The sequence below is a fragment of the Orcinus orca genome, chromosome 17 (genome assembly GCF_937001465.1).
Source record: "Orcinus orca chromosome 17, mOrcOrc1.1, whole genome shotgun sequence".
NCBI lineage: Eukaryota > Metazoa > Chordata > Mammalia > Artiodactyla > Delphinidae > Orcinus > Orcinus orca.
Genome location: NC_064575.1, coordinates 77011947 through 77035270, shown reverse-complemented (window position 1 = coordinate 77035270; position 23324 = coordinate 77011947). Strand labels below are relative to the sequence as shown.

The following is a 23324-nucleotide window of genomic DNA, read 5'->3' as shown; positions in this document are numbered from 1 at the left end:
AGTGTTTTTGAAGTGTTTACATGACCCAGACCTCGAAGGCATTTCTTTAGGATAAATCTCATAACAACATGGGGTTTTGTTTCCTGCTTTTCACGTGGGAGACAGCGTCAGCGCTGCGCCCCGTCAGCTCTGTGGCCTCCGTCAGGCCCTCCCCTTCAAAGAGCTCATGATTCTCCAAATCTCTAACGCAGCCGCTGTTGCCAGACTCCGGGAGTTCGGATCCACTTCCTAACCTGGGATCTTGGGCAAGTAGCTTTGACTGTCTGAGCCTCAGTTTCCTCATCTGCAAAGTGTGTCAACCCCCTAGGGCGTGGGGAGGACTAATGAGAAGAGCTTAGAGCAGCTGTGGGCATATAGTGAGTATTTACTGCTGCTGTCATCATTATTGTTGTTATTCTCTCATTTGGGCACAACCGAGAGGAATGGAGTGAATCTCCTGTAACATGATTAAATCACTCACATATTTAATTAAGCAACTTCTGTGTTCCAGGCACACTTTTAAGTGCTGAAGATACAGTCAGTAGTGAACAAGGCAGCTCCTGTCCTGCTTACATTCTCACTGGGGTGAGGAAAACACAGGGAATGAGAAAGTAAATAACCTAAGTTCACATGGTAGTTGGTGTCAGCAGGAAGACATAACAGGGTGAGGAGTTGACGTGTAGGGGGTCAGGGAGCATCTGAGGACCCGACATTTGAGTTGAGAACTAGAGGGTATGACGGACAGGTGCGAGCAAGCAGGCCAGGCAGGTGGACAGTAAGTGTTGCTGCCCTGAAGGGGGACAGGCTTGGCGTGTTCACGTGACAACAAGAAGGCAGGTGAGGCTGCAGGACACTGAGCCAGGAGAGTGCTGGGAGATGCCACAGAGATGGGGCCAGACACGTAGGGTTCTGCAGGTCGTGGAATGGTTTCGGATATTATTATTCTAAGTGTGATCGGAAGTTGTCAAACAAAGGGAGTGACATGATAAGTTATGTTTTAAATGGATCCTTGTGGTTCAGTGATGCTCAACTGGGGCAGCTTTGCCCCCAGAGGACACTTGGCAGTGTCTGGACACATTACATCGTGACTTGGGCAGGTACTGCTGGCATCCAGAGGATAGAAGCCCGGGATGCTGCCGAACAGCCTACAAAGCATGGGGTTGCCGTCGTAACAAAGGGTTATCCAGGCAAAATGTCAGTAGGACGGAGGTTGAGAAACCCAGCTGTGGCTGATGAGTGAAGGACAGACTATAGGGGGTGGTGGGGACAGACTGAAGAGAAATTTATACCAGATCCACTGAGAAATAAAGATAAATTGGACTAAGGTGGTAGTGGCGGAGGTGGTGGAAAGTAGTTCGATTCAGTTCTCAATGTATTTTGAAGGGAGAACCACCGGGAGTTGCTCATCAGTTTAAATATGGGGTGTTTAAGGGAATTGTCCAGATGACGCCCACGGTTTTTGGCCTGAGCATCTAGGTGAATGGCCAGTACCGTTATCTGAGCCAGGGTAGGTAGGAAGGACCGGGTTTGGTGGGGGACAGAAGGAGAAAGTTGTCTTTCATCTAGAACTCTTGTCATCCAGACTTTCAGACAAGTCTGTTTCCCACTCTCCCTAGTGCCCCATGCCAGAAAGCCTTCCATTGCCGGGGGACTAAATGTGACTAGATAGAGATAACTCTGAGTACCCAGAAAGGGTTAAACACATCCTGCCGAGTGAGAGCTCAGACACTTGCTGTAGCCACAGAATTGCAGAGCCAGGGCTGGAGGTGGTCTTCTAGGTGACCTGGGGCCAATACCTCAGTGCCCTCTGCATCTTCTCTGCTGGATTATCAGGTAGCATCTGCGTGATGCTTCCAGCCACAGGAGCCCGCCTGCAGAGCTCGCTGCAGTTTAGGTCTCCCTCCCTGCCAGGGATCCTAGCCCTACCCGCCTTGGATAAGAGTAGAAAGGAAGCTTAGAAGTGAACCCATAGCCGTGCATCATTCTTTGTTCCATACCTGGAAGGTAGTAAGTAAGGCAGGTATGATTGCTAATACTTCACAGGTGAGGAAACTGAGGCAGAGCGAGAACTTGATTTACCCAGGGTCACGGAGGTAGCAAGTGGTATCAGACTTGCATTAAGCCATCTAGTTCTTAAGTCTGGTGTTCCATCCACCACACAGTAGCTGCCTTTCAAACTTGATGTAAGTCACACACAGCAAGTCTCAGAAGCCAGGCTTAGGCCGTCCTTTCAGGTATCTGGAAGTCTTCCAATTCATCAGGTTATGGCCATTCTAGGAGGACTCTGACCTAAGCATAAAGGACACTCTTGAGTGTACCATCTTGGTTCCCGGAGCAGAATCTGCAACTCACCACAGGCTCTGTGCCACCGTCAACCAGCCCAACTCTCTGCTGCCAACCCAGAATGAAAGAAAAAAGCATCAGCGCTATTTTAAACAGTGTTTCCAGGCTGTGGGATGTGGGAAACAGTAACAGCTACCACACATGGAGTGACTATTTCTGAGCAAGAAATTTTGTGTCCCGTGAATTAGAGCCCTCCTGGAAAGAGGAAAGCGCCTATTAGCGGCTGTATATTCTTTAATTCAAAATATACCAATGAGTTATGGTCCCCAATTTCAAATGAAAAAAAAAAATACTGAAGGTCATAAAGATTAAGTAGTTTACCTAACGTTGCACAGCTGCTTTGCTGTAGGACTAGGATTTGAACCCAAAATCCATTCATTGTCTTTTTATTAATTGGCTCATGTAACGGGTGAGTTCGGGTACAGCTGGACCCAGGATGTCAGACAGTATCATCTGGACCTTAGCTCACTCTCCTGACTCTTGTCTCTCCTTTCCTCTGAGCCAGCGTCCATTTCAGCCTTTCCCCAAAGTTGACCATCAGGCCACTGAGGTCATAGGCTCACCCCTGCAGCTGGGAGGTGGGGTCAGAAACACTTGAACTGAAGTGGAGAGGGGGTAGGTCCTGAAGAGAAGGAGAAATGCACCAGGCCCACTTGGGCTTTGGGCATGTCATCCACGGCAGGAAAGACCACCGTCTGTGTCCTTCTGGACCTTCAACGACAGCTGTGCTGAGCCTCAGTTTCCTGTCAGTGTCTTCATTCTGTCTTTGCTAGAATAAACTTGGTCTAAACCTGTTTGCTAGAACGTTGAAGGGAAGTGTATCTTAATTAAAATAACTCTTCTTAGGACTTCCCTGGTGGCGCAGTGGTTAATAATCTGCCTGCCAGTTCAGGGGACACGGGTTCGAGTCCTGGTCCGGGAAGATCCCACATGCCGCGGAGCAACTTAAGCCCGTGCACCACAACTACTGAGCCTGTGCTCTAGTGCCCACAAGCCACAACTGCTGAGCCCGCGTGCCACAACTAGTGAAGCCCGCACGCCTAGAGCCCGTGCTCCGCAGCAAGAGAAGCCACTGCAATGAGAAGCCCGTGCACCACAACGAAGAGTAGCCCCTGCTCGCCACAACTAGAGAAAGCCCGCACACAGCAACAAAGACCCAACGCAGCCAAAAATAAATAAATAAATAACATAAAATGACTCTTCTCAGAGAGAACTGTTTGTCAGAAAATGTAAATCTTTCTTAGCTCTTGGGAAATAAAGTCTTAGTTCATTTTGCTTTGCTCTATTTTAGGACTGTACGGAAGGAATATATCACTGCAAAGTATGTAGATCATAGATTTTCACGGAAGACCTGTTCATCTTCGTCAGCTAAACTGAACGAATTGCTTGAGGCCATCAAATCCAGGGATTTACTTGCACTAATTCAAGTCTATGCAGAGGGGGTAGAGCTAATGGAACCGCTGCTGGAACCCGGACAGGTACAGCTTCACTGAAATCAGGATGAAGAGGGACGCGGGAAATCAGTTTAAAAGATGACACGTTTTATTGTAACACCACAGAATGAGACTGTTATACATTAAGTGATCGTGTCTGAATCCGGACAATTTGAGAGTGAAAGGGGCTGCTATTAATAATTACTTTGGGGCAGCTGACTTAAACGAAGCCTGTCTAGGCAAACTAGGACCTCTGACCACCCTATTTATACTTCTCCTTTCCTTTCAGGAGCTCGGGGAGACAGCCCTTCATCTTGCAGTCCGAACTGCAGACCAGACATCTCTCCACTTGGTTGACTTCCTTGTACAAAACTGGTACGGTTTTTGTTTTCTCTGGATATGCCTTGTGAGTTAACGCGAACCAGCCCAATTGGCGGCCTACCTCAGGACTCAGCAAAGAGCCAGACCCTGTTACAGGCTTTGCGGGCCATGAGGTGTCTGTCAAAGCCATTCAGCATTGTCCTCATAGTGTGAAAACTGCCACAATCAGTATGTAAACAAGTGAGCATGGCCATGTTCCAGTAAAGCTGTATTTACAAAAACAAGCAGGGGGCCAGATATGGCCTGTGGGCTGTAGTTTGCCAACCCTTGGCCTAGATAAATGTAAAATCCTATCTCTGGGTCCAAAACCTGATGCATTAAGGGAGGTTGAAAGAGAGGACACTTAACAGCACAAGGTAACAGGTCTGTGAGTTTTCATTGTTTATAAGTTCATGGTAAGAGATCAGTATGTGTGGCTGACCCAATTGCTAATTCAAGTTTAGGATATACTAATAGGAGAGTAATACTGAACACAGCAGGTTTAGACTTGCTGGATTCTTTGTTGGGTAGTTCTGTAAGCTACAGATTAGGAGGAGGAACTAGAGCTTATCCAAAGGAGAGCGATTAAAATAGTGCGGGGATTTGAACTCACATACGATACGGTGCCTGGACACAAGCCAGATTGTACAAACGCCCAGCCTCTTCCATAGAGGTGGTTCTGCGTAGTGGTTAAGACCATTGGCTCCAGAGACACACTGCCTGTGTTCAAATCCCTGCTCCATCAACTGTGTCTCGATAATCTCGCAAACAAGCACTTCATCCTCTCTGTTTTCATCTAAAAAATAAGGGTTATAGTATACCTACCCCATCAGGTGGTTGTGAAGACTAAATGAGCTAATACACGTAGGAGACGTGTGTCTGTCCCGTACACAGTAGGCACTCAATAAATGCTGGCTGTTATTGTCATTATGTTGCTTATAAATGGAAGTGTCATGTTAGAAACATCATCATCTTCCCTGCTTATAAGAAGTAGGTCGCAAATTTGACTCAGTTGTTAGCATGGGAAAAAGTGGTTCATCTATAGTTTTAAGTTATAGAGCAAGTCATTTTTTTCTGATACTTTCATTTTTCAGTGGGAACCTGGATAAGCAGACGGCCCTGGGGAACACGGCTCTGCACTACTGTAGCATGTATGGTAAACCTGAGTGTTTGAAGCTGCTTCTCAGGAGCAAGCCCACCGTGGATGTCGGTAAGTGTGGCCAAGCGTCTCTTAATAACCGCGGTGAGAGCGTTCAGTTGGCTGAAACCTAGACATGCCTGTTCCATTGTCATCTGAGTATTGTTCTTTGCCTTTTCAAGATGTATCTTAGATAATCATGCAACTGTATTCCACCTGTTTTAGCTAACCAGGCTGGAGAGACTGCCCTGGACATAGCAAAGAGACTGAAGGCCACCCAGTGTGAAGATCTGGTAAGCGGAGTGGGTCAGCCCAACTGCCCTGAAAGGGTACTCTCTGAAACCACGACTGGAGTGAGAGAAGCAGATTCTTTCTCTCTCTCTTTTTTTTTTTTTTTTGAACATTGGCTAAAGAAATCTAGATAAGCACTCAGGCTACATTTGAAAAAATGGTAAAATGATAAATTTGTCATCCATGTCTTTTGAGTACAGTTATGGTGTAGCAGCTAAAAGGCATTTGAGAGGGCTTATTACCAGACAAACTGCTTTTTTTTTTTTTTTTTTGGCCGTGCCACACGGCAGGCGGGGGCAGGATCTTACTTCCCTGACCAGGGATCGAACCTGAGCCCCCGGCACTGGAAGCACAGAGTCTTAGCCACTCGACCACCAGGGAAGTCCCAAGGTGCTGCTTTTTTTGTTTGCCAGACATTAGTCTTTCTCTGTAGCTTAACAGTAAAGAATTATTTGGGGAATTCCCTGGCGGTCCAGTGGGTAAAACTCTGCAGTTCCTGGGTTCAATCCCTGGAACTAAGGTCGGGGAACTAAGATCCTGCAAGCCGTGTGGTGCAGCCAAAAAACAAAAATAATTTTTTTTGGAAAGAATTACTTGGGAAGCTGGTTCCAAAAACTGGGCAAGCAAAGTTCAGAGTGTAATGGTTTTCAGAATGTCCAGTGCCCTCCCTCCCCTCCCCTGCATCCTGTGTACACACTCACCTCCAGTCCCACTAGTTCTTGCTTATACCTCTGGGCCTTTGCGTAGAGCATGATTCTCTTAACCACAGGGAAAGATAAGATAGAAAAGATAAGTTACATTCCCTTGAGTTCCTGCTAAGTGCCAAGTACCCACCCAGGCCCAGCAGTTGTACGTCTTTATTTTTACAAGAATGCTTTGGGGACGTTGGAGATACCCTTGCCCCATTTTATGACTAAGAAAGTGGGCCATGGGTGGAACCAGGACTGTCTGAGTTTAAAGGCCTGCCGGCCTACCTGTCGCACTTCAGTGACTCTGATTTTGCCTTCCAGCGGGAATTTGCAGTTTTGAGGCTCATTTTAATAATATTGAGAAAGCTTTTAATTTTGGAGAGAAGTCACGTTACCAGAATTAAAAAGGCTCCACCCGTAATTCTTTGCAATTCCTCTTCAGTCTGTCCTGTGGCAGTCCCGTTTGTATAATCAGAGTTTTGCCTGCAGTGCAGCTACTGGTGATGAATCCGAAACCAGGAATGAGGTGGGATTTGCTCAGTGTTTATATAATGTCCGGGTGCCTGGCAATGAAATTACAGCGGTTACACCTGCTGTTACTTTCAGCTTTCCCAGGCTAAATCTGGAAAGTTCAATCCACATGTCCACGTAGAATATGAGTGGAATCTTCGACAGGAGGAGATGGATGAAAGCGATGATGATCTGGATGACAAAGTGAGTGTACGTAGTGCCTCTGATTCCTTAGCCCTTCTCCCAGGTTTTCTCCACTGTACAGATAAGACCATTCTTTGTGAGATTGATTTTGGTCTTATGACCTGATTCACCAGGGCCATTTTCTTTGTTTAGTCTCTGATCGTTGTTGAGTGCCACTTAATAGCTGTATTGGTCAGGATTCTCCAGAGAAACAACCAGTAGGGGTGGGTGGGTGGGTGGTGTGTGTGGGGTTGCGTGGGGTGTGTGTGTGGTGTAGAGATGGAGAGAAATTCATTTTAAGGAGTTGGCTCACATGCCTGGGGCGGGCCCGGCCAGAATCCCCAGGGCAGGCCAGTAGGCTGGGGACTCCACAGGAGCTGAGGGTGCAGTCCTGAGTTTTCAGGCAGAAAGCCTTCTTCCTTTGGGGGTCCTTAGTCTTTGCTCTTAAGCCCTTTGACTGCCTGCATGAGGCCCACCCCTGTTACTCAAAATCTAACCTAAATGTGAACCACATATAAAAAATACCTTCACAGCAACATCTAGACTGGTGTTTGACCAGTCACCTGTGCACCATAGCCTTAGCCAAGTCAACACATAAAATTAGTCATCAAAACAGCTAATTAATAAATAACAAGTTGTCGCTGATTGAGTGTTTAAATATGAACTAGGTGGCAGCGAGCACGTGTCACCTCAGGTCATCTCTATCAAAAGCCCATTGGGTTGTTGTCATTGTCCCACTTTACAGAGGAGAAGACTGACAGGGAGATCACGTGGTGTATCTAAAGTCTCACAGCGAGCAAAGACAGTCTCAGGGATTAAACCCAGTTCTGTGTGACTTTATCGTAGATAGTTCTGAATTACCTCTGAAGGTTCATTTGTACCCTTTTTTTAGATTCCACATATAAGTGATATCATATGATATTTGTCTTTCTGTGTCTGACTCACTTAGTGTGATAATCTCTAGGTCCATCCATGTTGCTGCAAATGGCATTATTTTGTTCTTTTTTATGGCTGAGTAATATTCCATCGTATATATGTCCCACATCTTATTTATCCATTCCTCTGTCAGTGAACGTTTAGGTTGCTTCCATGACCTGGCTGTTGTAAATAGTGCTGCAGTAGACATTGAGGTGTGCATGTATCATTTTGAATTACGGTTTTCTCTGGGTATATGCCTGGTAGTGGGATTGCTGGGTCATATGGTAGTTCTATTTTAAGTTTTCTAAGGAAACTCCGTACTGTTCTCCATAGTGGCCGTACCAATTTACATTAATGTAGGAGGGTTCCCTTTTCTCCACACCCTCTCCAGCATTTAGTGTTTGTGGATTTTTTGATGATGGCCATTCTGACCGGTATGAGGTGATACCTCGTAGTTTTGATTTGCATTTCTTTAATGATTAGTGATGTTGAGCATCTTTTCATGTGTTTATTGGCAATCTGTATGTCTTCTTTAGAGAAATGTCTATTTAGATCTCCTGCCCATTTTTTAATTGGGTTGTTTCATTTTTTGATACTGAGCTGCCTGAGCGGTTTGTGTATTTTTGGAGATTAATCCCTTGTCGGTTGCTACCTCTGAAGGTTCCTGCGTGCATTTTTCATCAGCTGTGGATCCACTGGTTCCTCTTTCCCAGGCAGGATGTAAGGAGTAGTCAAAGGTGCTCCTACCGAGGGGTCCTAATGGCATTCGCCATTTTAAGAGAAGCTCAATTACGACACAGTCAAGGTAACCATTATAGTAAGAGTTGGCGAAATTCCTTAGAAGTGTTCAGAGGACAGGGCGGCTGCCTCAGCCTTGGCGAGCAGTGAAGACCTTACCAAGGAAACACTGTGGGAGATGGGTTTCTAAGGGTGGTGAGGAGCTTGCCAGGCAGGGAAGTAGGAAGGGGTGCATCCTTCTGGGGAGGGAGAACAGCATGTGCAGAGGCCGGGGGTCATCATGGGGCCTGAACATCAGAGAACCGCTTGGGATGAGGTGTGAGGTGCCTTCACATGCACTGGGTGGGGAGAGGCAAGAGGCTCCCCTGAAGTGTCAGGCAGCCCAGACCAGGAAGGGCGTGAAGGGGGTGGTAGGCCAGGTTCAGCCCTTTGGCTTTCATCTAAGCAGGCACAGGCCAGCAGAGCTTTGCTGTCAGAGAACAGGGTTTCCTACCAGCTCTGCCTGCAGCGTGGAAAATGGGCTGGAGCTGAAAGAAACTGAGGCAGGGGCTGTTCAGGGGACCAGTGGTCCAGGGGGTGCTGGTGAGTGCCTGCACGAGTTGTGGGTCCGAGCGGCACCTCTGAGCTCTCCGTGCAGGACTGGGTGGCTCTCGATGCCACTGAGGTTGGGAGACTTCCCCCTTGGGAAGTTGCATGGGTGCTGATGCTGTGAGCCGAGTGCACACGCCAGCGATCCGTCATGGGTGGTTGAAAGTGTTTGGAATCCAAGAGGTTGAGGTTGGACGTACAGGCCCGAGTCATCAACATTAGGTGGCGGTCACGGCCATGGGCGCAGATGAGGTTCCTTCGTAAGAGGGTGTAAAATGAGGAGAGAGGTGAGTGTGGAGAGCCTCGACGTTAAAGGGCTGAGCAGGGACGGAAAAGTTAATGTAGTAGCTACTGTTCAGTTGTTGGTGAACGTGCCCTGCACAGGGGAGGTGTTTGGGGATTAAAGGTTAAATCTGTGTGACCTTCTACTTCTGAATACAGTGCTCCCTAACCAGCACGTCCCTGGTGGGACCCTGGTAATGACAGGAGAGTGAGAAGTGTACTCTCTGGATGTCTCCCTTGTGCTGTGTCGTGGCTCCTAGGCTTTTGTGTGGCTGACCCCCCAGAAACGCAGAGAGCCACAGGAGCCCAGATCCCCCCCTGAGCCTGCCCTGCAGAGTCCTCCGGACACCTGAAGCGTCATCCTTGACTATCAGCTGACCCACCGCACTGTTATTTCATTTGCCAGCCGAGCCCCATCAAGAAAGAGCGCTCACCCAGACCTCAGAGCTTCTGCCACTCCTCCAGCATCTCCCCGCAGGACAAGCTGTCACTGCCGGGCTTCAGCACTCCGCGGGACAAACAACGGCTCTCCTACGGCGCCTTCACCAACCAGATCTTTGTCTCCACAAGCACAGACTCACCCACAGCGCCGACTGCGGAGGCACCTCCGCTGCCTCCTAGAAACGCCGGGAAAGGTACAGGCTGTGGGAAGGGCTTTGTGACTCCATCTTCAGAGCTGGGAGTTGACCCAGCTTTGACGTAAGAATTTCGAGGTGCCTTTGAGTGGCAGAGTGTGGACTGTGATGTCAGGGCAGCTTGAAACAGGGACCTCACCATTTGCCACGTTACAGCCGAGAAGTAGTGTTACGGGCACTCCGCGTGCCTTGTCTTGTGTGAACCTTACAACCATCCTGTGAGGTGTGTGCTTTTGCGCCCATTGTACAGATGAGAAAATTGAGGTAGAATGACTTGCCCAAAGGTCATGCGGCCGGTAAGTGGTGGAGTTGAGGTTCCATCCAGGGTCCACATGGCTCCCAAACCAGCGTTCTTTCCTGTGTAATATGGGGTGGAATTTGAGTTCTTCTTTGAGAAGTTTCTTTCCTCTTCACTAAAATGTAGTAACAGTGATAGGCAACAGTTACGAAGCCCTTTGCTTTACGAGAGGCCCTAAGCCCAGCACCTCTCTTTTCACGCTCACAGAACAAGGTAAGGTAGGACAGCTGCTGGCACCAGGCAGACAGGGTCCTGGTTCAGAGCTCTAGAGTAAGTGGCCTGGGGCTCTTGGGGGTTTGGGATCCTCACCCAGGTCCTGTGTGACCTGAACCCACACTCCTGTGCTCTCTGGCGAGTGGTTTTCCACGAGATACCACCTGGGGCAGGATCTTACCAGAGGAGGGTCATTGTACCGTGTGTTGTCACATGCCCCCACGGGGCTCATGCCAGGTGGTGACGGTCCACGAAGACTGCATCCTGTTCCCCGAATCCACCTAACGCCCTGCACAGAAAGTCCATGTATTCCCACCTATATGGGGACGAGTCGAGACACAGAAGTGATAACATTAAGGGCTCACCCCTCCCGGGGGTATTCGAGAGGTACCCGGAGCTGTAGCTTCCGGTCTGGTCTCAGCCATAAACCCAAGTGCAGGATCCTCCCCGTGTCCTCCGCTCGCTCGTGCTCACGCAGGTTTGAGGGCCCCGGTACACAATGCCGTGCCTATTTGAATCACACTGGGGCTATTTTCTGGGGAATGTGAGCTTTATTCAAAGCAGTGTTTTTTCAGAGCTTATTCTCCATTGAAATAGTGTTATAAATGGGAGCAGTGTTCTTAGACCCCAATGGCCTCATAGATGATAAAATAGTGGAGAACGTTAAAATGAGGCTCGGGCGTAAACAGCACTCATCAGAGATAACCAGTGACCAGAAGAGCAACGGCGCACGTAACCCAAAGGCTTAACCTGCCGGTGGTGTCCTTACCATTCCACACATCACGCTGGAACGTGCCTTTTAAATCACTAGCATAACAAGGTGCAGATGTGTGCTGCAAGAGGACTGTTTCCTCTCACCGCGAGGCGATGATGCTCCCCAGCAGGGTGGCAGTCTGCTAAGAGCAGAGAGTCCCTTTCTGCGCCCTAAGAAAGACCGTGGAGAGTTACTCTGCAAGAGTTCACATCCCCTGATCGTGGTTACCAAAAAAAGTGGTGATGACCTATCAGAGAGCCTCCCGGTCACTGAGAACCTTGGAAAAGGGCTACAGGAGAGAATGACACCAGAGTCCTAGGGGCCAGGAGGCACCCTCACCTCCCTCTACCCCTTTCCATAATTTTGTCTCAAGGGGACGCAGAAACCCATAAAGTATACTGACTCAGTGCCAAGTATATCTCTGCTGCCTTGAATAAATTCTGATTAGCTCTTTCCCAAAGACCCAAAGACAAAGACCAAATTTATTTAGTGATGCAGCTGCTGAAACAAGTGCCTAGAGACTTGGCCGTAGCAACCGTGGTCGGCTAAGGATAGACTGCTTACCGCCCCCCACCCCCAATCCCATAATTGAACATAGACATCCCTCTCCGCTACAGTCAGAGTGTTCTTCCAGGTTGCTCATAGCAGGACATCAGATTCGGAGATTTGGTCCGAGCTGGTGAGACAAGAAGCACAGCCTGCCCATGACTTTTATAAGGGGTTCGAAGCGGGAGATACTTCCTGCAGGCAGCTTGGCTCACGTGCCCACACATTTGGAAAAGTGATAATGTTTGAATGGAGTTCTCAGAAGACACAGTTGAAGACCAGCCGATGCTCTGCGCAGAGATAACTCTCCTCTGTTTTCCTTACGTTTTCTTCATTTCATTCTGTTGAACTGACTGAACCGTTTGCATGGAACAAGGATGTCTTGTTGTTTGGGTTGCTAGTTTCCCGTGGAGGTAAAGCAGAGGTGTCTGCTTGCAGCAGAAGTCATTTCCACACTGAGAACTTCGGGGTCGTAAGGATGATGGTTTCCGGTGAGTCAGAAACAACTGATAAAGTTTCCACTAACGAGAGGAATACAGAGGACAAAAGTAGAAGGAATTATTCTGAATCCAGCTCAGGAGTATTTTCAAAAACTTGCAGCTGCCTCATGAAAATGTAAGGAGTTTGACCTAAGTTGCCATCGGGCAAAGCCCCCTGTGCTTGAGCAGAGCTCCAGTCAGAGCTGGACGACTCAGCGATTCAGAATCCCGAGCTCACCACTCTTAAGCTTTTGAAACATTTTGCTGCCTACGCCCTCTTCAGATGTGAAGTCCAGCGAGATTAAATCAAAGCTATAAAATTAAGCATGCAGAAGTTTCCCCCTCGTGGTCAGCAGCTCCGCCCAGCCCCCCACTTCACTGTATCTTTATTAAGACTAGATATTCTTCAGGGTCGCCAAGATGGGTTTGTTCTTCATCTTTAAGCAAAAATCATGTCACAGAACCTGGATTTTTTTTTTTAGAGCTAGAGGGATGCTGAAAGATTGATGTGATTTGCCACCCTTTGTACAGCTAAGGAAACAGAGCCCTGAAAAGGCTGAGGAACTTCCAGGTCACGCGGTGGCTGAAATAGGATAGAAAATTAAAGTGGGCCTTAGGACTTGGCAACCAGATCTTCTATGGTAGTTTCTTCTTTTCCATGTTGAGGAAGAGGGTCCATCTCTGTCTTGTCTTCCTCGTGCATTTGTCATCAGAATCCAGTGAGACAGTATACGAGAAAGCATTTGGTAAAATGCAGAGCGCTGAACTACCGCGAGGGACTCCTGGCAGGACTGTTCAGGCTCTGACTCCACACATGTCCCCAGAGTAGGGGAGAAGGTCTGGGCACCATGGTACTGTGATGCCGCCCCCAGAACAGGCGCTTGACAACAGCGTAGCTTGCTTTTTAAGTCATTTTAAGCTACAGAGCTGCGGTTTGCTCCCGTTGTAAAATTCCACACCTTTTACACAGCCGTGGCACAGACTGGACGTGACACGAGATTTTTGTGGAGGTTAGTGAGAGGGCCGGGAAGCTTCCAGCTCAGCACCTGGCACCTGGTCTGTGCCCCAGGGAGGGTTCTGCTGCTGACATTTGAGAGCCACTGCAACCCCTCAGCTTTAAAGAAGCGTCCTTGGGGAAGAGGAACCGGGGTGGAGCTGCCCAAGTCTGGTGAATAAGCAGGCGCTCTGAATGGCGAAGCCTGGCATGGTGTGGGCACCTTTCACTCAAAGGATTTGTCAAGTAAATGAACGATGAGTCTGATCTCAAGAAGCTTATTTGACTTCCTTAAATGAACTAAGTTTTTAAGCTTTTAGAAGCACGAAGTGATACGCTAACTGACTTCAGTTCATTCCCATCTGTTTGTGAGGTCAGTCCCCTGGACGCAGGCATCGTGTAGCACCTGTGCATATCCTGTGAATACCTGTAGGAATCCTGCAGGCCACACACGTCTTCTATAACATGGACTTCCTGTTTCACACGGGCTCCAGCCTTGGTCTGATAAACCAGTAGGTGATCTGCACAAAAGCGGCTCAGGGCCTGGCGCACCGAGGGCTCAGCGGGTGCTTGTCACGGAGAATGTTGCACCTGGTGCTGCCCTCGCCGTCCCTGTAGGTGAAGAGCTAAGCACCCACGTTAATCCAAGAGTATAGTTTGAGAGTAACACACCCTCCAAGGCAGGTCCATCTGTCAACCAGACCGTGCCTGCTGGGCAGCTGTGAGCCGCTGTGAATTCAAACCCCACTCTACCCTCTTCTCTCCCTTGCCCCACCTAGGAGGCTGGGGTTCCTCCCCACCAAGTGCTAACCCTGTCCCTGTCCTGGTCTCCTTTTCACATTTAACTCATCTTGCTAAGTTTCAGGGCCTTCATCTGAAAAATAAGAATCAGGTGTCTGGCTAGCTGGGTCCCTGCTTAGAACATGAAGTAACGTATGTAAAGTGACTGGCACAGCGTGAGCACTCAGTACGTAGGATGGGAGCCTGTTGGGTCCTGCTGCATGTGTTCGGTTCTGCACATGTCCTGGGCCCTGGCAAGGTAGCAGAGGGGGGAGCGGGGAGCTCCTGCTTGGAAGCTCGCGCTCCAGTGGGTGAGAAAGCGGTGAGCTGCGCCCTCATCAGGGGCGGCAGTCGGTGGCACTCCAGATTTGAAGAGAGGATGAAGGGAGTCTTCCTTTCACTCCCCCCTCCCGCTGGAGGCAGAACTCCTCCACATGGAGGCTGGGAATGAGCTGTCCCTGCATCCCTGGCACAGAGGGGGCTCCATCAGTGCCTGCTGAGTGAACAAACAACTGCAGAATCAGTGAAAGCGTGTCCCAGAAATGTGCGGCCAGAGCAAGGAGGGGACGCTCATAAAACTAACCCAGATGTCCTGGGGCTGTGATAACTGACTTGCTGACGATCCTTCTGCACCATGTTTGTGCCTAAACTCAGTTGTGTAAGCATTTTATACACCATTTGTGTGACTCATTTGAGGTCTGTAGCAACAGTTAGGGCAGAGAGGGGGTGGCCAGGGAGAAGACTGCCCCGGGGTCTGAAGGTAGGCAAGTGCCCTGCTCCAGGAGTTGGGCTTGCCTAGGAGATGTTTCCCTGTGAGTGGCTTTATTCTTATGCTGATGACTGTAGAGTTTCCTGGGATTTTTTTATCTCACAGGAAGGTAGCCATTTGAGTGGCTCCACTTTAAAGCTTCCCATGGACCATTGTCCTTCATTTGTGTTGAATTTTCTGGATTTTTCTGGGGTTTTTTTGTGTGTGTGAGTGGGTTTTTGTTTGCTTGTTTGTTCTGCCTATTTTTGTCCGTCTCTCTCAATCCTTTTTAAAGCACTGCACACGTGTATCGCCTTGCATTGGCCTCCTTGCTGGCCAAGAGCACGTCTGTGACTCCTGCCCTCAGCAGTGCCGGGCTCGCCAGCCCAGTCGCCCGACCGCCGGGGTGCGGAAAGGGGAGCAGAGGAAATGCTGTTGTGCGTCTTGCACATAAGAACGTATGAGCAGGGCTTCCCTGGGGGCACAGTGGTTGGGAATCCGCCTGCCAGTGCAGGGAACACGGGGTCGAGCCCTGGTCCGGGAAGATCCCACATGCCGCGGAGCGACTAAGCCTGTGCACCACAACTACTGAGCCTGCGCTCTAGAGCCCGCGAGCCACAACTACTGAGCCCATGTGCCACAACTACTGAGCCTGTGCTCTAGAGCCCACGAGCCACAACTACTGAGCCCACGTGTCACAACTACTGAAGCCCGCGCACCTAGAGCCTGTGCTCTGCAACAAGAGAAGCCACTGCAATGAGAAGCCCACTCACCGCAACTAGAGAAAGCCTGCATGCAGCAACGAAGACCCAACACAGCCAAAAATAATTTTTTTTTTTTTTTTTGCGGTAGGCGGGCCTCTCACTGCTGTGGCCTCTCCCGTTGTGGAGCACAGGCTCCGGACGCGCAGGCTCAGCGGCCATGGCTCACGGGCCCAGCCGCTCCGCGGCACATGGGATCTTCCTGGACCGGGGCACGAACCCGTGTCCCCTGCATCGGCGGACTCTTGACCACTGCCCCACCGGGGAAGCCCTAAATAAATTTTTAAAAGCAAAATAAATCCTTTTAAAAAGAAAAAGAAAAAAGAATATATGAGTGTTAAAGAACCAACCCTGAGCCTTGAGTTCGGCACTTTCTCTTAATGATCAGTGTCTTGGAAGGAGACTGAAGGGCACGTGAATGGCTCCTGCGTGGTCTGTGTGCAGCGCTGCGTCTGTCACAGTGTCACTGCCATGTTGGGATCCTGCCAGGCCTGCTGCCAACCTACCGTGCTTTCTCCACACACCCCTCTCCTCTGCACCGTGCCTCTGTTTCCCCACCTGAGCATGGAGATGATGATAGCGCCTTCCTACTACACACAGTTCTTCTCTAAGTAAATATTCTTGCATCTTTATCTACATTTTTTTAATATATAAATTTATTTATTTTTATTTTTTATTTATTTTTGGCCACGTTGGGTCTTCGTTGCTGTGCGCAGGCTTTCTCTAGTTGTGGCGAGGGGGGCTACTTTTATTTGTGATGCACGGGCTTCTCCTTGCGGTGGCTTTTCTTGTTGCAGAGCATGGGCTCTAGGTGCACAGGCTCAGTAGTTGTGGCGCATGAGCTCAGTAGTTGTGGCACATGGGCTTAGTTGCTCCACGGCATGTGAAATCTTCCCGGACCAGGGCTCGGACCTCTGTCCCCTGAATTGGCAGGTGGATTCGTAACCACTGCACCACCAGGGAAGTCCCTATCTACTTTTTAAATGATAGAAACTTTCCATTCTTTTTAAGTTCTGTACTGTGAAAACCATTAGAAAATGGTAAGTTTGTCATTTGTATTGTCCAGAGTTGTCTATATAACTCTGTCATTAACTTCGAGGCTTCTGAGATGCACGGCGGCGTCACGTGTGTGGGCTTCCCGAGCTCTGGCCGCATGGTGGCCACACGTCTGAGCTGCAGGCCTCAGTGAGGGACCTCCCTGAGCCCGTGACGGTGAGGTGCTCGAGGCAGCACAGCTCACATGGGGCCACTAGCGTTGAAGCCCTGGCAGAACGTCTAAGTGAGTGACCAAGAGGCTGCTGGAGATACAGGAGAACCCCAGGCACGTGAACCCCCAGTAAGAGCTGCGTTGGTACACCCTGCCTCCTTGTAGAAGACCTTCTAATAATTTAACCTGGGAGCTATATATGGCAGCTTCGGAAATCTAGACCATATTTTTAAGAAAAAGTGTTAGAGGATAATTTGACATAATAGCCAGTATTAGCGGCAAATGTGGCTTAGGGTGTTTTCTCCTTATTCCCACAGGCCCTGGCAGAGTGGAGGGAAGAAAACTGGCTGCCCGAGTCCCCTCCCCACCTGTTAATCTTGCCTCCCACCCCTTTCGAGTTTGTTTGATGCTGTGTTTACTGTTTTTTTGTTTGTTCTGTTTTAGCTTTCTTTACGCCTCCAGAAGTGCTGCTTTCCTGACCAAGCCAGTGCTCAGGTTTAGTTGGCAGGAAACATCCTTTTTAGTGCTTAAAGACCAGTTACTTATTTTGGAAGTCTTTTGAGCTCTTTACAGTAAAGTTATAAAATTTTGTCTGCTTTTCTGGGGTCTGATATAGTGTTTTTCACCCTTTTTTAACTCATGCCCTACCAGCCAAGAAGATTTCATGGCATCTTCCCTTCTGTAACTTCTGTTACAGAACAATAGGTGGGTCTGTGTGTTGTTTGCCATGAAAGTCCATTACAGTATTGAATATTTATTTTCGAACTTCACACTATCTCTCCCCAGGTCCCCTCTCTCCCTGGTTTCTGATCTGTCACCCTAAGTGAGACGTTCTGTCTTCCTTAAGGATCACTAGCCTTACAACAAGAGAAGTAGAAGTTTTTTCATCCATTAATTCGATACTGTATTTACTAAATGCAGCTTTTTCTACCCCAGGCCAGAGAACAGCCTGACCCTGGTAGAACCTGCAGCATGGTGGACAGAGAGGCAATGAACGAGTCAGCAAAGACAGATAATTAGAGACTGTAGTAGCTGATGTCTGAAAGTAAGACAAGGCTGTGATGACGTCAGGAAGGGAACACTAACCCCTACATTTTTTAAATGATGATTCAGGAAGCTTGATTTTGCTTGGTTTGTGGTTACAGGACAACTCTGGTCTGATCACTCCTAAAACCACGTACACAGACAGCTTTGCCCAGAGATATAGCTCCATTGGCCATCTGTGTTTCCAGGCGGGATTTGAAACGGATTGATTATGGCCTTCCAGATGCATTGCATCAGGAAGTCCCTAGATGGCGATACAGACGAAACTGCTGGGGAATCTCACCATTGTCTATTATGTATTCTCCATTTATTTCCAAGAGGAAAGTTCCACTTCCTAGTACCGAGCGTTGTTGTTGCCATTTTCCTCATGTGGCGAGCCCAGAAAATACTGGCCTGGCTTTCAGGACGGGGTGAGCCCTCGCCACCCCCAGAGACCTGCATCACGGTTCAGCTCCGCCCCTCGTGGCAACAGCCCCGCTTTCCTAGCTGCCAAATGGGGCCAGTAATACCAGACCCACATGCCTCACAGGGTTGTTATGAAAATCAAGGCAAATAGCATGTACCAACACATTTTGAAAACTAGGAAGCACTGTACAAACACAAGGCTAAAATAACAATGCCTTTACTGTTAAAAAATGAAACAGTTTCTGAAATTTCAGTGACTGGTGCCGTAATTAGGCGTTGATTGGGGATATCGGTAAGGCTTCCATCACGTATCTCATCAGTAGGACTGAGAATAAATACTGCCGCTAGGGCCATTTAATTCTAAAGCACACGACCATTTTACTGAGATGAACAGTATTTACTTCCAAGACGAGACTGTCTTTGAGAAATGGGGGTTTAAATCTGTGTTTGTACTGAGCGGTAATTGATCACGGGAAATAGCAAAGCTTGTTTTCCCAAGGAAGGAGGCCAGCAGTAATTACGCTTCTCTTTTAATATGCAGAATATAGAAAGCTCTTTTGGAGCCTTTCTGGATCACCAGGTACCTGCTATCCTGCGATAAACATTTGGTGTGGCAGTGTTCCTAGCTTTTTTTGTTTCTTTCCTTTTTTTCTCTTTTAATGTTTGTGGACACTGTTGTCCAGTTAAACCATAACCTGGTAATGATCATAAAGAGAGATTTGTCAAAGTGCCCAGCATATAGTGCTCGGCACACACCGGCCACTTCAGTGTCTCTTGGAATAAACAAAATTAACAGCATATATACTACTCCCATAGCGCTCATTGAAAACAAACTCCTTTTTTTCTTAAAGCGTTAGTTCAAAAAGTCAACTTTTGCAGTAGTGGTGTGTGTGTGTGTGTGATATTAATATCATTATTGCTATCCTATCATTACCTCTGGAGAAAGTAGAATCTTTTTAAAAACGTTTAGAAATCAGGGCTTCCCTGGTGGCGCAGTGGTTACAAATCTGCCTGCCAGTGCAGGAGACACGGGTTTGAGCCCTGGTCCGGGAAGATCCCACATGCCGCAGAGCAACTAAGCCCGTGCGCCACAACTACTGAGCCTGCGCTCTAGAGCCCGCGAGCCACTACTACTGAGCCCGCGTGCCACAGCTACTGAAGCCCGCGCACCTAGAGCCCGTGCTCCTCAGCAAGAGAAGCCACTGCAGTGAGAAGCCCGCGCAGCGCAACGAAGAGTAGCCCCCGCTCGCTGCAACTAGAGAAAGCCCGCGCGCAGCAACAAAGACCCAACACAGGCAAAAATTTAAAAAAAAAATTTTTTTTAAACCTATAGAAATCAGTGAAGCTTATGTAACTTGTTCAAGCTTCCAATATAATAGGTGGTTTATGATATCTAGAACAGTTCAGAATTGGAAGAAAAAAGGGTTTTTGGATTTCCCTTAATTATTTATAAAAGTCATTTAAAAAAAAACTTCAGGCAACGTTTGCTGACTGAAAAAAAAATTGCAGTGGAGAGAGAAACCCTATTCTATGAATCCAGTGTTCATGTTTCCACGTGAGGCCCTTTGGAGGTTTAGTCGGTTTTGTTTTTTGTTTTTTTTTGCGGTACACGGGCCTCTCACTGTTGTGGCCTCTCCCGTTGTGGAGCACAGGCTCCGGATGCACAGGCTCAGCGGCCATGGCTCACGGGCCCAGCTGCTCCGCGGCATGTGGGATCTTCCCGGACCGGGGCACAAACCCGCGTCCCCTGCATCGGCAGGCAGACTCTCAACCACTGCGCCACCAGGGAAGCCCTTAGTCAGTATTTTGCTCTTTCTCCATTGACTTTGCTGGCAGTGCTGTGTGCCTTCTTCCTCTGTAGGTTTTGCCGTGGTTCCAGTGAGTTACTGGTTTAAAATGTGTGTGTTTTATTTCTCCCGTTGTACCCAAAGGATGATCTAAACCCAGTAGTGTTCCATGTTGGCTGACGTTTTGTTCCTTAAAAGCACACAGTCTCCTTTTTAATTTTTTTACCAGCAATTTTTAAAAGCCCTCTTTTGGGGATTACCGGGTCGATGGACTTGGCCGTCCCCAGCCTCGTGCTTCAGTCTCTGTGTGTCACACTCCATCTGATGCGTGGGAGTGACTGCACACAGGCTCTTCCCTCTGCGAGACCGGGATTAACCTTCCTGCACCATTCGATTCCTTTCCAGGTCCAACTGGCCCACCTTCAGCACTCCCTCTAAGCACCCAGACCTCTAGTGGCAGCTCCACTCTGTCCAAGAAGAGGCCTCCTCCCCCACCGCCCGGACACAAGAGAACCCTATCCGACCCTCCCAGCCCACTACCTCACGGGCCCCCAAACAAAGGCGCAGTTCCTTGGGGTAAGTTGTCCTCCAGTCAGGGCCCTCACTGCCTGAGCCAGGCAGAGCACGGGGCTCGGGGGGCAGTGGGCGCTCAGCACACCCAGCAGATGGACCAGACCGCACCCACGCTGGGTGAGGGCCTGGATACATATGATTGCACAGCCTCTTATGGCCAAAGAAACATGGGGGAAAATACCACCACCGCTTAGAAAGTGTGCTAGTGATAAGCTGCTGAGCACTTTTTGTGCACCAGACACCCACCAGGACCCAGGTGGTCAGGCTGGTCCCTCCCAGCTCCTGTCCCCCGCTCAGCCTCGCCGGCCTGCTTTCACCTCTGGCTCCACCGGGCTCTTTCCTTCCTGGGGCCGCCCCCTCCCTGCAGCTCTGTCATGGGCTTGAAAGCCTCGCTCCCTCCCGTCCTCCTCCGCCTGCATGTCTGTCTCCTGGGCCATCCTCTCTGAGGGAGCCCCCTCCCCAGTGTTTCCCTCAGGACCCCAGATCGCCGCTGACAGGTGTTTCATTTGTGTTCGGTTTTCCGGTCTCTGGAACCTAGCTCCGTGAGAGCAGGGCCCTTGTCTGTCTTGTTCCTTTCTGTGTTCACAGAGCCTAGGGTCGAGCCCAGGATGCAGTAGGTACCTCATAATCGATTGAGAATAAACAGACCTGCGCAGATCAGTTAGTAGTTTACCATTTCAGTGACACTGGTGGCTGATAACAAATTTCTATCCACGAGGAACACGGTTTCTGTCTTTATCTCCCTTTGTAGCTCACCAGCCTGCCACCAGGTTCGCTCAAGAGCCCGGTGTCTCCCGGCGCCCACGGGGTCCTGGCCCTGCTGGTTTGCATGGGTCACCTCCCCTTGCCAGTGAATCGTGTCATGGCTGTTTTGTTTGTTTGTAACTGATAGGGAGCTCAGCTGAATGCTTTTAAAGGCCTCGTCAGAAAGCCCCTAATAGGTGTTCTGGATTTGGGGAGCTTCTGGGAAAAGCCATGCTGCCCATTTGCAGACAGGCACGCCTGTGTGTCATGTGACCCAGATGCCACAGTGCGTGTGGACTGTCTGTGCTTAGCCGTTCACTCCACTGGCCTGGTGCCTGGGGTTTGGGCTTCTCCACCCTTGTGCTCGAGGAGCTCGTGGTCCAGGAGGGACATGAGTGCCGTGCGTTCTTCACCAAATACTGCGGAAATGCTGAAGCAGGGTGTCCAGCTTCGCGGGGAGGGGACATTTGCAGCGGGTGTTGACAAATCTGTTCCCGGTGAGACCGGCTGCGGGGAGGGTGCGCCCAGCGCACGTCAGCACCATGCAGGTCCCTGACACTGCCCGAGGCCCCACCCCAGGGCCTTCAGGGGTCCCCAGGATTCTTCCAAAAGGATTCTTCCAAGAGGAAGAATTATTTGCCCCAAATAACGCTCCACTGAAGGTCACCAGTTTCCTGCAGGTGTTCGTACCACAAATCACAGACTGACCTTTTCGAATTTCACTAGATTCTGATCCTGTTGTTTACTCGGGTTTTATTTCTGCATAAAGTTCATTGTGCCTCACAGACTCCATCAGTCTGCAGTTAAATTTACTAAATTTCTGTTTCTCGCCTTAAGAATCATCCCTTTCTTAGACTAAGCAGCAGGACTAGAAAAAAAGCGGGTGTGCATTTGCTTTGGTTTGGCTTTGGGTGGGTTTCGTTGTGGACAAGGGGCATTTTTCACCGAGAAACAAGGTTACCCCTTGATGAGCGTGAGTTGGTGCCCCGGACGGTGAGCGGGAGCCTTCAAGCTTTGGAAGCTGTGGGCCCTGAGCAGTTGGCAGCCTCAAGGGACAAAAATCAAAATCTCTCCACGCAGAAGTGACCACTGTACATGTCATAGACAACCCCAGGTGGTAATTCTGTGGCCGTCAGGGCCATTCTTTCTGAGTCGGTGTGTGAGCACATAGGGGAGATGTTCTTAAAGGCGTCTGCAGACGCGGGACGGTAACAAGCCTCCCACCAGGCAGGTTAAAGTGGCTCAGATCCGGGTCTTCATGCTTTGTGTTGTATGATCACCGCGGGTTTTATCCCTGCCTGTCTCCCAATGACGTTGTGATCCAGACGCCGAAGCAGGGGTCAGACTTAATTGATAAGGCACACGGGACACCAGATTCCTAGGCCGCATTTATGGTACCTGCGGCTTCCCTCTAGGCACCCATCATTCCAGTGCTCCCCTAAACCTGCCGTCTCCCCACAGCCCCTGAGGTGAGGGCCTTTGGGCTGTTTGAGATCTGGACCGGGGCATGGGGGGCAGACATGCGGAGGTGGAGTAGCACAGCCCTGAGCCCGCCCTGGCCTCACCTGCCCACCCCCTGCCCTAGGACGTGCCTGCCGTGTTGAGCTGGTAGGCTCCCAACTCCATCCTGTCCCCTGAGAGCCGAGCCTTTGCTCATAGTGTGCCCTCAGCCTCGCGCAGTCTGTCCACTTGTGTTCACGCTTAGTCATCCTTCCAGATCTACTGTCCAGGGACCTGCTTCAGAGACCCTCCCCGGCCCGGCCAGCACCCCCATGCCCACTCTCTGCTCCTTCTGGCATAGGGATTATCACACAGTGGTTCTGGTTGCCTTTCTGTCTTTCCCAGTGCAGTATGAACTCCTTACAAGGGCACGAGCTGTCTCTGTCTCAGCGGAGCTCCGGTGT

General features: G+C 49.5%; 1 protein-coding gene across 10 annotated transcripts in view; it reads left to right on the top strand.

Annotated features, from left to right (window-relative positions):
* ASAP1 (ArfGAP with SH3 domain, ankyrin repeat and PH domain 1) overlaps positions 1-23324 on the top strand; it is a 340108-nt gene that overhangs the window by 296624 nt on the left and 20160 nt on the right. For 4 of the 10 annotated variants that reach the window (XR_007472790.1, XM_049700759.1, XM_049700761.1 and 1 more), the window contains 8 exons: positions 3614-3800; positions 4045-4130; positions 5210-5325; positions 5479-5546; positions 6676-6759; positions 6840-6953; positions 9859-10087; positions 20509-20679. Coding sequence is in view for 9 of the 10 variants with exons in the window: in XM_049700759.1 (XP_049556716.1) it covers positions 3614-3800; positions 4045-4130; positions 5210-5325; positions 5479-5546; positions 6676-6759; positions 6840-6953; positions 9859-10087; positions 20509-20679 (1055 nt within the window). In the remaining variant the exon portion in view is untranslated. The remainder of the gene's footprint in view (positions 1-3613; positions 3801-4044; positions 4131-5209; positions 5326-5478; positions 5547-6675; positions 6760-6839; positions 6954-9858; positions 10088-20508; positions 20680-23324) is intronic. The other 6 variants (XM_049700760.1, XM_049700764.1, XM_049700762.1 and 3 more) reach the window with 6 other exon arrangements.